At 40.7% G+C, this 14543-nt stretch overlaps 1 protein-coding gene across 2 annotated transcripts in view; it reads right to left on the reverse strand.

Moving 5' to 3' along the window:
• NIPAL1 (NIPA-like domain containing 1) overlaps window positions 1–7429 on the reverse strand; it is a 20390-nt gene extending 12961 nt beyond the window's left edge. The window contains exon 1 of one of the 2 annotated variants that reach the window (XM_011927318.1): window positions 7348–7429. Coding sequence is in view for 1 of the 2 variants with exons in the window: in XM_011927317.1 (XP_011782707.1) it covers window positions 7314–7359 (46 nt within the window). In the remaining variant the exon portion in view is untranslated. Of the gene's footprint in view, window positions 1–7313 lie in introns of both variants that reach the window. The other variant, XM_011927317.1, reaches the window with a different exon arrangement.
• Window positions 7430–14543: the final 7114 nt, after the last annotated feature.

Consider the following 14543-nt stretch of genomic DNA (forward strand, 5'->3'; position numbering starts at 1 on the left):
GAAGAAGAAGAAGGAGAAGAAGAAGGAGAAAGAAGAAGAAGGAGAAGGAGGAGGAGGATGAGAAGAAGAAGAGGAAGAGGAAGAAGAAGAAAAGAAGAAGAAGAAGAAGAAGAAGAAGGAGGAGGAGGAGGAGGAAGAGGAGGAGGAGGAAGAAGAAGAAGAAGGAGGAGGAGGGGAGGAGGAGAGGAAGAAGAAGAAGAAGAGGAGAAAGAAGAAATCTGTCTAACTATTTTGGTTGAGTCATTTGATGGGCATGAAGAATTATATATTTCAGAAAACATTTTAAAAGTGAGTTTAGTTTTCTGTACCACTTTCCCTGATTTTTCAGGTCTATTAATCCACTGTCTCCTAAAGAAAATGGAATCTAATAAAAAATGAATTAAGTATCATTAGGTTTTTTAAAAAAATGAGATTCAAAGAAGCATGGAATCCCCTGAACTAAGTCCACTATTATAAATGTCTTGGAATTTTGAGGCTAAACACTAAAAGACAAAATGAAAACAAAATGAAATGAAGTTTTACACTACGTAAGAAATTTTTGTAATCTGTTCTTCACTCGAAAAGACACCAACAAGGTGACATTGTGACAAGATGTTCTGTCTTCCCATCTTTTTTCCTTTAAAAATGGCAAATTCTCCCATTATGAATTACCCTAAACAAAAGAGGGTAAAGGAAAATTAATCAGATACAATTTTGTAATTCAATTTTTAGAAAACTTTTACATTTCAAAAATCTTAAGGCATATAAGCAACAAAAGGCTGTTTGATCAAATGATGTCTTAGCAACAAGACTTCCATAAGTGGACCTATGCACCTCTGGCAAAGCTTCATGAAGCCACCTGAATTTTACCACATGCAAAGTTAAGAAACACCCATGAAGTTCAGGTCTGGAAAATAATAAAATAATGGAATTCAAGGTTTTCATGACTATTATTTAATTTATCTCTGTAATTTGAAAATGACCCAACTTTGATTCAGAAATCCAGAAAAGTTGGAAATGGTGTCCCACCCTTGTAATCCTAGCACTTAGGGAGGCAGAGGTTAGAAGTTTCCTTGAGCACTGGAGTTCAAGACCAGCCTGGGCAATATAGCGAGATCTCCACAAAAACAAACAAAAAAAACAAAACAAAGAAACAGAAATCCAGAATAAACTCAAAGTCAAAACTAAATATTCTAACTGCTGCAAATTTTCATTTCTTTTTTTTCTGAGACAGGGTCTCACTCTGTCACCCAGGCTGTAGTGCAGTGGTGCCATCACAGCTCACTGCAACCTTGACCTCTTGGGTTTAAATGATCCTCCCACCTCAGCCTCCCAAGTAGCTGGAACCACAGGCATGCACCACCATGCCCAGCTAATTTTTAAGTTTTTTTTGTAGAGATGGGGTCTCACTACATTGGTCAGGCTGATGCTGCAAATTTTCAAGCAAGTTAGCCCTTAGCAATCTTGTTCCACACCATGTTTATCTCATTCAAGCCCCAAGAAGGGAAAGTGATTAAGTATATTTTTGTAAGAATTTTGATTACATTCATTCCTGAGAAAATATTGGACCTGACTTACCAGTGAATTCCATGACTGCATTCATGTCATTTACTATGCAGTTAACACAACCATTCCAAAACTTTGTCTCTGAAATCAGTGTGGGTGGATCTCATTCCAGTGAAACAATATTCCTTTTAAGTTGTTGACATAGCAAAATGTTTCTGACATTGTAAGGGGTGTGGGAGCAGAGGGTCATAAGGGAGATCAAATGATCACTGTTGCATTTTGCAAGTTCTCATTGTAACTGGCAGGCATGAATGCTCCAAGTTTTATGGCAGGAAAAATAATAAAAATCTTATCTGGTTACTGACCTTAGGACTTAAATTGTTTTATTCTTTGGGAACATGTTAGGGAGAGAGCCTACGGCAGATATGACTGAAAGAGGAAAGAAAGGATGGGTTAGTGGATGTGGAGTGGCCTACGGGAGAAGGGGAGAGATGGGTAATGGAGGTTGTGTGGGCAGGGAATTTGGAGTGTTTTAAAGGGATCAAAGACATCTCAAGTCATAATTGGCTTATCAAGATTCAAGTAAGCACAGTAATTTTCCAGGGAGTTTAATCCAGACTTTATTCCACAGAAAGAGAACATCTACTACATTCATTATTTTTCATTTTTAATAGGCACCATCAATAGTCCTCTAAAGTGACTATACCAAGGTATACTCTTGCTAGCCAAGAACATGTATTTCTTCTTTGATGTCATTTTTCTAAATAGAGCAATGACTATTTAGGAAATATATGTTATAAATATATATATACACCAATGTATCAAACAGCCAATTTAAGAAAGCATCACCCCTCAGAGTTAATAACTATCCTGATTTTCTCTTTAACATTCTTTTGCTTATAAAAAAGATTTTCTCCATAGATCCTGAAAATGTTTTTGCCTCTTTTTGCACCTATGCAAATGTAATGATAAAGACATTGTTGTTCGGTGACTTGTTTTTGAGATTCATCAAGACATGATGCATGTGGCTGCAGGATTTGTTTTTCCCCCACTGTTCTAGAGAATTCCACTGTATAACTATCACACAATTAATTTTTCAATTTTATAGTTGGTTGATATTTAAGTAATTTACAGATCCTACAAACAGTACTCCTAATGTTCTTCTATTATGTTGAACTCTATGAAATTGATAACTGAAAAATTTGAACCCTATGACAAGTAGTTTCATATAGATCAACCTAATATTTATCTTCTACGTACAGGTGTAATAGTTTACATACACACACCTTTAACATTTAAAAATGAAGATCTACCATCTATAATCATGGGCAAGTTGAGTAATGGCTCTTGGTTTCAGTTTGCCCATCTGCAAAATGAGGGACTTTGACTCAGTGATTCTAAAGTTTGATCATAATCTATGTTTGTTCTCAGAATTACTTGCATACTGGTGCCTCATAAATGTTGCTGATGGACCAGTTCTAAACTCATAGACACTGACAGATGGGAGATAGTTTAAAGAAACTGATGCCAATATATTAAGTGACACTGGCCAAAGTTATGTAACTGCTAAAACCAGGGCCAAGTAACCCAAATCCCATCCAGCATTCTATTTCAGAAAAATAAAAACATAAAGTACAAGAAAAAGCCAGTTGAAATTTATTATTCGTTTATATGAGGATGAAATGCTTTAAATAATTTGTCAAATATTTGCCTATAGAGAATAATAATATAAATAATAATTTAAATGGTCCAGTTTATTACATGGAATAGAAATCTGGTTTTAAGAAAGTCAATGATTGTATAAAACTACCTTTTTAATCACTGCAAGATATTTCCTGTTGGGGGTCTCACCATCTATTCCACTGTGATAGTTTGGATTATTATTCATTCAATATTCAGCCCCTTACCCTTCCCAGTGTGGGCAAAGGTGCCTCACCTGATGTTGGGCTGAAAGTGATTTGCTGGCCAATGGGATGTCAGCAGAAGTGATATGAAGCTAGATTTCAAAAATGCTTATGTGGTTGGGTTTACTCATTTGCATCTCTGTAATTCCCTGAGGAGTTGCTCTCCCTTCAGCCTCAGCACCCAAATAAAGACACATGGAGCAGATCTGAGCTCATTCCACATGAAGGAGCCAAACCCAGGTGGACGTGTAGCCTGAAGCAGAGACACATAGGTGAGCCCCATCTAGATCAGTCAACCTTCAGTTGACCTAGAAACCTAAGCAAGAATATGTGATATACCTGCCTATTCATATTAGCATAGGAATGACTGAATGAAATCTCTTTATGTCTGGTACAATTTATTCTCCAAACACTAACCAGTGGGAAGTAGGTTATATCACTCCCTGGCTTAATCCTCCCTGTCCCCTGTCATGGTTTTTCATCTTAACTTAACAAAATCTCAACTCCTCACTAACTTTGAACTTTAAAGCTTCTCATGCTCTGAAACTGCCTCATCTCTGACATCATATTGCATTACTCTCCCTCTCACCCCTCTCTAAAACACTAATCTTTTCCTTCATTCAACAAATATGTATGGTGTACTACCTGTTGGGCATTTTCTAGAATCTGGAGACACAAAAATGAATACAACAATGCTCCCTCTCACTTATATTCCAGTGGGGGGAGATAAGATTAACAAACAAATAACTATACGTATGTTAAGAGTGCCATGGCAAGTAGTAAAAGCAGCATCAGGGAATATATTTTTTTAAAACAGGATTAAACAAAAGAGCCTCCCTGCTAAGTCTAAAAGCAGAAACCCTGAGGGGTTGAAGAAACTGCGGTCAGCCAGGTTGCCTGGGGTGACAGAAAGGGAGATGGTATGAGATGTGGCTAAAGAGTAGGTGGGGGAAGGATCAGGTGAGATGAACCTTTAGACAAGTAGGTCTGATCTTGTCATTCCTCCTTCCAAAACTCCACAAGGGCTTCCCTTGCTGTCTAACCTCATTCCTCACTATTGCCTTTTCTTCTGTTCCTTTCATAGAATAAGTTCCTTCTCAACTTAAACTTTTTAAAAAGCAGCCGTTCCTGAGCCTGTTACAGAGTGCTGGCTGGCATAGCTAGCTTCTTCTAAGTGAGAGGACTAAGCAACTCAGAGAGGCCTTTCCTGCCTTCCCAATCTAAAGGAACATCTCACTTTCCATCATATGTTCCCAAACAGACTTCCTCATACAGCTTAATTACAGTTTTATAACAACCTTCATACATGTTTGAATTTGTTTCTTTTAAAGATAATTTTGGATTAGAGACTCTTTTGAAGCATCTGCAGCTTTAAAAGTCAAAACCAATGTGGGGTGAGGGGTAGCTCACACCTGTAAACCCAGCACTTTGGGATGCCAAGGTGGGAGGATCACTTGAAGTTAGGAGTTCAAGACCAGCCTGGTCAATACAGTGAAACCCTTATTAAAAATACAAAAATTAGCTGGGTGTGGTGACATGTGCCTGTAGCCCCAGCTACCTGAGAGGCTGAGGCAGAATTGCTTGAACCCAGGAGATGGAGGTTGCAGTGAGCCAAAATTGCACCACTGCATTCCATCCTGGGCGACACAGTGGGACCCCTCCTCAAAAAAACAAAAGAAAACAAAACAAGTCAAAACCAAAGTATGAAATTAACTTTTTCTTCATGGAAGTTCAACTGGAATGCTCTATCTTCAGATCTCATGACTGACACCTTGTCATTTGGGTCTCAGCTTGAATATCACTTTCTTAAGAGGCTTTCATTGAATACCCAATCTAAACATCCCAACACTCTTGATACGTTACTGCTATTATAACGATCTTTTAAATTACTTTGTTTCTTGCATAGTAGCTGCTATCTGGACAGTAAGGTGCCTGAGAGCAGGAACCTAGTCCTAGAGTCTAGGACCAGACTGTCTTGCAGATCCCTTTATTCTAGCACCTATGCCACTGCTTGGCACATGGGACTCTTGTTATCTGAACGAACAAGTGAAAATTTGAGTCTTTGTTTACTCCATGTCAAGCTCTGAGTGGTATAGTTCATATGTAATCCCACCTGTACCTACTCTTCAGAACTGTAAACTGGAGGGATGATCCCCAATTTATAGACAGGCAAAAGGCTCAAGGAAGCTAAGTTACAGCTCAGACTGTCTGATGCCAAAGCCTAATCTCTTCCCACTACTAATAACGTGCATTCAGATTTCTAAGTCTTTCTCACCAGCTTTCCACACAATTAATTACCATGGTTAATTAATTGAGCTTAAATGTTTCTTGCTGGAACTCAATGCACAAGCAAAGCAGGAAAAACATCCGGAAGCTCAAACACTTTAGTGGGTGTAACTCATATACCCTCCTTACTTACAGATCCTTGGGTAAACAAGGGTGGGTGTGTTAGTAACCGTCGGATTTGCTGGGTTAGAAATTATTTAGAAAAAGGGCACACAACCTGACTGTCTAGGAAATAATTCTTGATTCAGCTGCCTTAAAAATTTTGTTTTTTAATAGTTTGTGAATTGTTCACACATTTTTCCTCTTTTTGAGAAAAAATGGGACTAGGGAATAATTCCAGATCCAGCTGCCTTTAAATTTTTGTTTTTTAATAGTTTGTGAGTTGTTCAGGCGTTTTTGCTTTTTTTGAGAAAAAAGACTAGAAAATAATTCTAGATCCAGCGGCCTTAAAATTTTGGATTTTTTTTTTTTTAATAGTTTGTGAATCGTTCAGGCATTTTTCTCCTTTATTTGATGTCTCTTCTCTTCCTTGCTGGCATGGTTTTGACGAGCTCACTTGCTAAAAAGGAATAAGCTGGAAGAGTCAAGAGGAGAGGAAACCAGGGAAGTTGCAAGCACCTTTGCACAGGTGTATATGTATATACATACATATATATACATATATATATATGTAAGGGAACTATAGATATGTGTGGGTATATATAGTTATTACCATGCCTTTCACTGCCTCCCTTCCCCTTTACTGCATTACCAGGTAAATTAAAAAGCTGCTTTCCCCTTGGTACGGTGAAAACCATCATTTCAATATATCTACATCCTTCCAGTCGCTCCCCCTACCCCCTTCCTTACTTTTATTGGGGCCTTCGGTACGGAGACTGCAGAAAGCCCGCCAGTGTTGCGAACACCTGGCGAAGGGCAAGGAGCCTCGGCCAGAGATTTCACAGGGCTCAGGCGGGAAGCAGTGAGAAGAGCCTGCAAACGAGTGCTCCCGGTTCCCGGTTTCCTCTCCAGTACGGCTCTCGCCTTAAGCAGCCAAAGAGTGACTGCACAGCGAGTCAGACAGGCTCGTGGGTTTGGAGACCTTTTCATCTCCAAGGAAGAGGAGAGATGTGGACGGCCCAGACTTGCCCAGCGCCCACCCCCGCGGCCCCAGGCGCTCCTCTCGCGGTGCTAGATCCCCGGGAGTCAGAGGAGGGCGCAGCGCAGAACTCCCACGGGCCCCCCAGGCAGACACGCCCTCTGCCCACCGGGTGACGTCGGCCCCAGACTTTGGAAGCGAGCCTGAGTCAGAGGAAACGTCCTTCTCCGAGGGACTCGGGATTCTTCCCATAGCATCCTGAGTTTCCCAGTCCCACACGCAGCACGCGGTAATTTACACGGGTCGGCCTCGTGAATCGAGTGGGAGTCTCATCTGCCTTATTCCACTCAGGTTCTCCAGCACAGCCCGAATCGCCTAGGCACCCCTAAGTGTTGAAAGCCTGGCTGGACGGCCGACTGACCGAATGAATGAATGAGTGAACGACTACTTTCAGAGTCGGTACATCCCCCCTTTCTAGTCTCCGCAAGTATCCGGGGACCGCCCACCCGGTCTCTTGGCCACCCAGCTGCTAGGTCCCTCGGCTCAGGGCAGACACAAACCTTCTCGGCAGGGCTCTCCAGGCGGCAGCCTCACCCGTGCCCCCATGGCCCCGGGAGGGGGCTTCCGGAACGCGAGCGCTGGCTCCTCACCAGGGCCTCTCCTCCACACGCACCCGTGGCCACCGACGGGGCTGCGGCGTCTGGGAATGGGGCGCCCTGACCCCGCCCCCAGAGCAGCCTCCGCCAATGGGCATGGCCAGGCGGGGCCTCAGCGCCAGCCGCGCCCCGCGGCCCGGGGCTTCTTGCGAATTCTCAGGGCCCCCACAGGCCTGGGGGCGGCCCGTGATAACTAGCGTATCTGGCAGGAGTAGCAGCTGCCGTTTGGCGCGGCTGCTGGAGCCGCGAACTAGAGAAACACAGACACGCCTCTTAGAGCAACGGCGTCTCTCGGAGAGCAGAGCCAGCCAAGGTAACTCCGGGAATTGAGTGGAGTGGAGGCTGCGCTGAGGCCCCCTTCTGGCTCCTCTCTGGTCGAAAGGTCTCCCCGGCTAGAGAGAGCCCTGCTGCTTTTGGAAGCCTTCAGATGTTAGTTGCTTTGCACCGAAGCTGCTGACCTCTGGGGTTCTGCGCGGATTGCCAGGCTCAAGTTTATTTTGGGGGCTGTAGAGCAGACTTTGCCCTTCTGTGCTGTTATCAGCTTCTGTCCCTGTCTGTCCACGCCCGCTATATCCATCCACTCCCCATTTCGTCTCCAGCAGGCAACTCCCGCTACCCTGCCCCATTTTCTGGGTCATAGAGATATTTGAAAGAAACCTTTAAGGGAAAAGCAATGCCCAAACTGGAAAGATCTATTCCCACAAATTATTAATAACTAATGTTTATGATATCCTTGTTATACCATACATATGTAGGCACATTATGTATTAAATCTCACAGCAGTCTATTAACGCTCAGTTTACAGATGAGGGATTAGAGGCAAAGAGTGAGGTTAAGTAACCAAATCAAGGTTGGAAGACTTGATAGCAGGTATTTATGCAACAAGGAGTGGGCAAGGCTGCGGGGTAGCTCACGCCTGTAATCACAGCACTTTGGGAGGCCGAGGCGAGTGGCTCTCTTGAGTCCAGAAGTTTGAGACTAACCTGGGCATCATGGTGAAACCCTGTCTCTACAAAAATTAGCCAGGTGTGGTGGTGTACTTCTGTAGTACCAGCTACTCAGGAGGCTGAGGTGGGAGGACGGATGGCTTGAGCCCAGGAGGTGGAGGCTGCAGTGAGACATGATCGAACCACTGCATTCCAGTCTGCGCAACAGAGACCCTGTCTCAAGAAAAAGAGGCGGGGGGTGGGGTGGCGGTGAACAATTCGGGCTCAGACCCTCACCAGTGAGTACTGGGTTGCCTTTGTGCTCTGGCATTTTAACACTGAGGAAAATATTCTCATGTACTCAGGTAGCCTTTGTTCTAGGTAGGCACGAACAGCGCTATTAATTTTATTACCTAAGAGTTTCATAGCAGAGGCCTCAATCTTGTTTTTCTTGTTCTTAGGCTGATGAGAGAAGAGCTAAGAACAAATTAGTCAACATACCAATCCAAGGCATCCACTTTTATAATACATGTGGATGACTTTGCAGAGAAGGAACACAATGGAGAGTGGAATAGGTGAAAGTTGAAAGCGAGGGAGATTTATGCCAATTTTCCATAACAAGCCTTAAAACTTAGACTTCTATTTAAACGTTTTCTTTGGATTTCCAACTTAAAATTTTGTCTTTATCAAAGATTGGTAATGATGGTAACGTGATCTAAGGTGCTTATTTTTTATTTAACAAACACTTGGATAGCATTTACTATGTGGCAAGCACTATTCTAAACTCTTTGTAAATATTTTCTTTGTAAATCTTCATGAAAATCCTGTAAGGTCGATACTGTTACCCCCACTTTACAGCTGAGGAAATGGAGGCACACAAAGATTAAGTAACTGGCCTATGCACACATAGTCAGTAAGTGTGGAACTGAGATGCTAACCAAGAAAGTTGGGCTTCAAGTATGTGCTCTTAACCCATTAGGTAATTGGACATTAAAAAACAAAACTAAAACAGACTTTAAAAAATGTATCTTTATTTAATTCCAGTTGCATATTAAGGTCTATTTTAGGTAAGAGGTATTTTGTTGTAGTTCTTGCTTTTCAATTCTGAAAATAAAGAGAAAAACATTCAGAAAAAAATATTTAAACTCATTTAAGACCACTGTTTTTCCAGTTTAAATGTTGTCTAGCAGAAATTTAAAAAGTGTATTTTCCTTCATTGACAATTTCTAAAAGACTTTGGAGATTACCGTTATAGTACCACACACTGTCTTTAATGACATAAATTTGGAGGATATTTATTCCCTCCCAAAAGCATATTGTTTGTTTAATTAAAAGAAGAGCACTAGAAAAATCTCCAACTAACCTATTGTTTGATTCTAGGAAAATTCCTCTTCTGACTCAAAAATTAGAATGCGATAATAAATGCCAACTTCTGTTCTATGGGTCTTTGTGCTAGGACACTTAGACCCAGGGGTGATGGTCAAAATAAATAATGATCAGTAGAGCCTTAGGGCCTCAAGGGACAAGGCCACAGGTCTTTTGAGCTTGGGGAGGTCTGGGAGGATTCCTGCTGTGTCAAGGTTAACCCTTGAGTTGCTACATTGTTGGGAGATCTGTGGTTTCTGTGGCAAAGAATAAGATGGCTAGGCAAGAGGGGTGGTAGCTGGGGAGTAGAAACCACCTTTGCAAAAATTGTACCACTGAGAAAATTTTAACAGTAAGCTGAGCTAATTCATCCTCCATCTTGCCTTTCCCTTAATTATTGCTGGGTTATTGGGCTGTGAAAGGAAAATAAATCTTGGAGCCCCCAAATCACTAAGCTAAAGGGAAAAGTGAAGCTTGGAACGGCTTAGGGCCAACCTGCCTCCCATTCTGTTCAAACTCACACCTCTGCTCACTGACATAAATGCATATCTGATTGCCTCCTTTAGAGAGGCTAGTCAGGAATTCAAAAGAATGCAACCATTTGTCTCTTATCTACTTATGACCTGGAAAGCCCCATCCCTGGTTCCAATATTCCTGCCTTTGCTTTGAGTTGTCCCGTCTTTCCAGACAGAACCAATGTTCATCTTGCATGTGTTGATTGATATCTCATGTGTCCCTAGAATGTATAAAACCCAACTGTGCTCTGATCACCTTGGGCACATGTCGTCAGGACCTCCTGAGGCTATGTCATGGGGTTGCGTCCTCAACCTTGGCAAAATAAACCGTAAGTTAACTGAGACCTGTCTCGAATTTTTGGGGTTCAAATTTTGGTAACCACAGAGGGATTCTGAGTGGAGATGCCCCTGACCTTTGACAAATCGCCTATCAGTGCTTGGTACCAGCATGAGCTAATTTTATGGCTCAAACCTATAGGACAATTTGCTGAAGTCTTGAGAGCATCCCCTCCAGAGAATCCCTGATTTCCCCGAATTTGGTCAAGATCTAAAGTTGATTTTGCTGTACAACTCCTCTTTTTTGGAGTTTTACGTACTTCCATCAAGAAAGACACATTTCCTGTTTCTATGACGTTGGAAGGCAGGTGACTCCTTTATGGAGTTTGGCTCACTTCCAACAGGGAAGAGGAGTAGTTTTTTTTTTTTTTGTATTTTATTTTGTATTTATTTTTTGTTGTTGTTGTTTTCCTGCTTCTTGAATGGTAGAGAGCAGTCTATAGCCTGAGACTTATCCCTAGGTAAGTAACTGAATTGGGATTTGTCTTGGTTAAAGTTAAGATTAACAACTAACTGGTCTTAATTTCTCATTACCATTAGAGCACTCAGTGATCATATAAATTGTGCCATTGTTTGTTTTGCTTAATTGTTTGTTGTTGTTGTTTGTTTCTGTTTTTTTATTGTTGTTTTGGTCTTTTTCCCATTGGATTTGATCAACTCTATCCAACTTGATCAAATCCAAAGGAAAGTTCCAAATTATGGGGAAGAAGGCCTGAGAAGTGGCTAAATTCTAAAAAAAAAAAAACAAAAAAGGTGGTGTGGAGGGGAGGAAAAAGGAAAAAAAAAGAGGAAAGATTTTTGATTTTGACTACTAAAGGGGCTTTATTTACATAAAGCCACCTTTTTGTTAGCCAGGCCAAACTGAAAGCAATGGCTGTCCTCCCACACTGCTAAGGTCCCACCCGATAGCTAAGGTTGTACCTTTTTTCTTTGTTTCCTGCCATAACAGCCCTGGGTTTGGTTCCTAAATCAAGCCTGTTCTGGTTTGATACTTGTTACTTCTGAAATAGCAGCAATTTGTCCTAGCTGAAATATAGTGAGGACTAAACTGATTTTTTTATCTTGCCCAAATTCCTGTTTAAGGTGTCTGTGGAGTCATGTCCTACAAATCATAAATTCTCATCATAAGGGTTTTATTTGAGCCTATATATCGTGATTTATTTTCCAACCTGACTCTGACATAACGTTAGGAGACAAGGGAGAAAAGCAAAATTATTTTACCCTACAACATGTTTCTTTGCCATATCTTGAAATGGCCCTGCAAAGCGGTTCTTTGTAGGGGAGAATTTGCATCTTTAAAGAATCTCTGTTAACATAGCTAGATCTTTTTCTTCCAGATCCTCCTGATCCTAAAGCGATTAACTAAGATCTGAATAGGAAACTTTTGTCATCTATTGTCTCTAAGGGCCGCCACTATTAAGACTTCAAAAGAACTTTGGTCTCTGCAATCTTTATCTTAATCCAAACATTCCCTTTCTATGAATCCCATGTCTTTAGGCAAACTCAACCAGTTATCAACGAGAAAATGTTTAAATTGGCCTACAGCCTGGAAGCCCCCCCACACCCACCTGGTTTTGAGTTGTCCCACCTTTCTGGACCAAACCAATGTATTTCTTAAATGTATTTAATTGATGTCTCATGCCTCTCTAAAATGTATAAAACCAAGCTGCGCCCTGACCACCTTGGGCACATGTTCTCAGGGCCTCCTGAGGGCTGTGTCATGGGCCATGATCACTCATATTTGGCTCAGAATAAATCTCTTCAAATATTTTAGAGTTTAACTCTTTTCACCGACAATAGTAATGAGATTTAAAAAGATTTTTTTAAAAAAGGAACTCAATGGTTAAAAGTCAGCTTAATCAAAAAGCTAACATCCAAGATGTGTGTGTGTATATGTGCGCATGTTTGTATTTAAAAGGCCTTCATGTTTTGTTTGTTTTTTCTTTCCTGTCCCAGGACCTTGTCTTTTTTTTAGTAAACTTTTTTTTTTTTCTTCTTAGTTGACTGAATTCTGTTTTCTTCATTAATAGCTATTGCAACCAAGGCTACTCTGGGGTTTCTAAGTAAGAGTGTATTTTAGACACTTAGAAATGCCTTTGTTTTTAAAGTGCACTGTAAAAGCATCATGTGATCTAACCTTAAAATAATTATCTTGTTGGAGACCCAGGATTCATTGTGGGCTCTGCCCAGAGCTTAGAGATCCAGTTAAACAATAAATAATCCCTATTTAAATAAAATAGGTCTCCTTATACAATCCTATGATAGATTTCTATAATTTTATGTTTGATTTGGCATGCATTGTCAATCTCCCTATAGCACCATCAGACTTTTTCTCTCTATACCTTAGGATGTAAATTTTGCTATTTGATTTTCACCTGCATTGTTTCATTTAATATCTAAATTTATGGCTATTTAGCTGACAACTGCCTAGTGTTATGAAACAGGTTATCAAAAATCTGAAAGTCTAAGATAGAAAAAAAAAGTCTTTATGAATCTATAAGATGGACTTCTATCGGCATACCTACTATGTCTATGTATTTATGTGTTGAGTACACAATGTTTCACTACTGAAAATATATAAAAGAGCTCCAATTAATTGGCTTAAAGAAAAACAGAAGCACTTAAATCAAATACTTTATCAAAAAAAAGAAAGACTAGTAGAATGCTTTTTCTTTTCTTTTTTTTGAAATGGAGTTTCACTACTTTCACCCAGGCTAGAGTGCAATGGTATGATCTTGGCTCAATGCAACCTCTGTCTTTTGGGTTCAAGCAATTCTCCTGCCTCAGCCCCCTATGTAGCTGGCATTACAGGCATACACCACCACACCTGGCTAATTTTTGTATTTTAGTAGAGATGGGATTTTGTCATGTTGGTCAGGGTGGTCTTGAACTCCTGACCTCAGGTGATCTGCCCACCTCAGCTTCCCAAACTGCTGGGACTACAGCATGAGTCACTGTGTGTGACTGTCCAATGCTTTTTCAAGTTTACATGACTTAAGTAAAATCTTTTCTTTTTTTTTGAGACAGAGTCTGGCTCTGTCGCCCAGGCTGGAGTGCAGTGTCATGATATAAGCTCACTGCAACCTCTGCTTCCCGGGTTCAAGTGATTTGCCTGCCTCAGCTTCTGAGTAGCTAGGATTATAGGTGCACACCACCACACCCAGTTAATTTTTCATAATTTTAATAGAGACGGGGTTTCACCATGTTAGCTAAGCTGTTCTTGATCTCCTGACCTCATGATCCGCCCACCTGGGCCTCCCAAAGTGCTGGGATTACAGGCATGAGCCACCACACCCAGCTGTAAAATCTTTAATAAATAACCTACCTTTAAAATTATTGATAAAGTAATATTAGAAATGTCTTAAGAATTGCCAGCATACATTTTTGTTTGCATTTATTAATCAAGCAATTTCATACTTACCCCTGGCAAATACTATAAGGTGTTAAAATTTGGCATAGGGGTTACAAACCTATAAACCCAGCCCAAGATTGCTTTCATAACCTTTAATACATAAGACATTGCTATTGATTTAATGAAAATAGCCATATCTTGAATTATTTAGTAAAATTACCATAACTTCTAATATTGTGGCATTAGGCAGTCTAATCCACAGGCAGCAAGGAAATTTGTTTGGGGGAAAGGACTTTTACTGTCTTTGTTTCAAAGTTAAACTATAAATTAAATTCCTTCTAAAGTTCGGGAATGAACAAGGACAGCTTGGAGGTTAGAAGCAAGATGGAGTCAGTTAGGTCATGTCTTTTTCACTGTCTCAGAATTTTGCAAAGGTGAGTTTCATAACTTTAAATGATGACTATCTGGTTTAGTCTTGGGAGAGTGTAAGTGTCCAGGAAATTATCCATTTCTTCTAAATTTTCTAGTTGATTTGCGTAGAGGTGTTTATAGTATTCCCTGATGGTAGTTTGTATTTCTGTGGGGTCGGTGGTGATATCTCCTTTATCATTTTTTATTGCATCTATTTGATTCCTCTCTC

The sequence above is a fragment of the Colobus angolensis genome, unplaced genomic scaffold (genome assembly GCF_000951035.1).
Source record: "Colobus angolensis palliatus isolate OR3802 unplaced genomic scaffold, Cang.pa_1.0 Scaffold71, whole genome shotgun sequence".
Lineage (NCBI taxonomy): Eukaryota > Metazoa > Chordata > Mammalia > Primates > Cercopithecidae > Colobus > Colobus angolensis.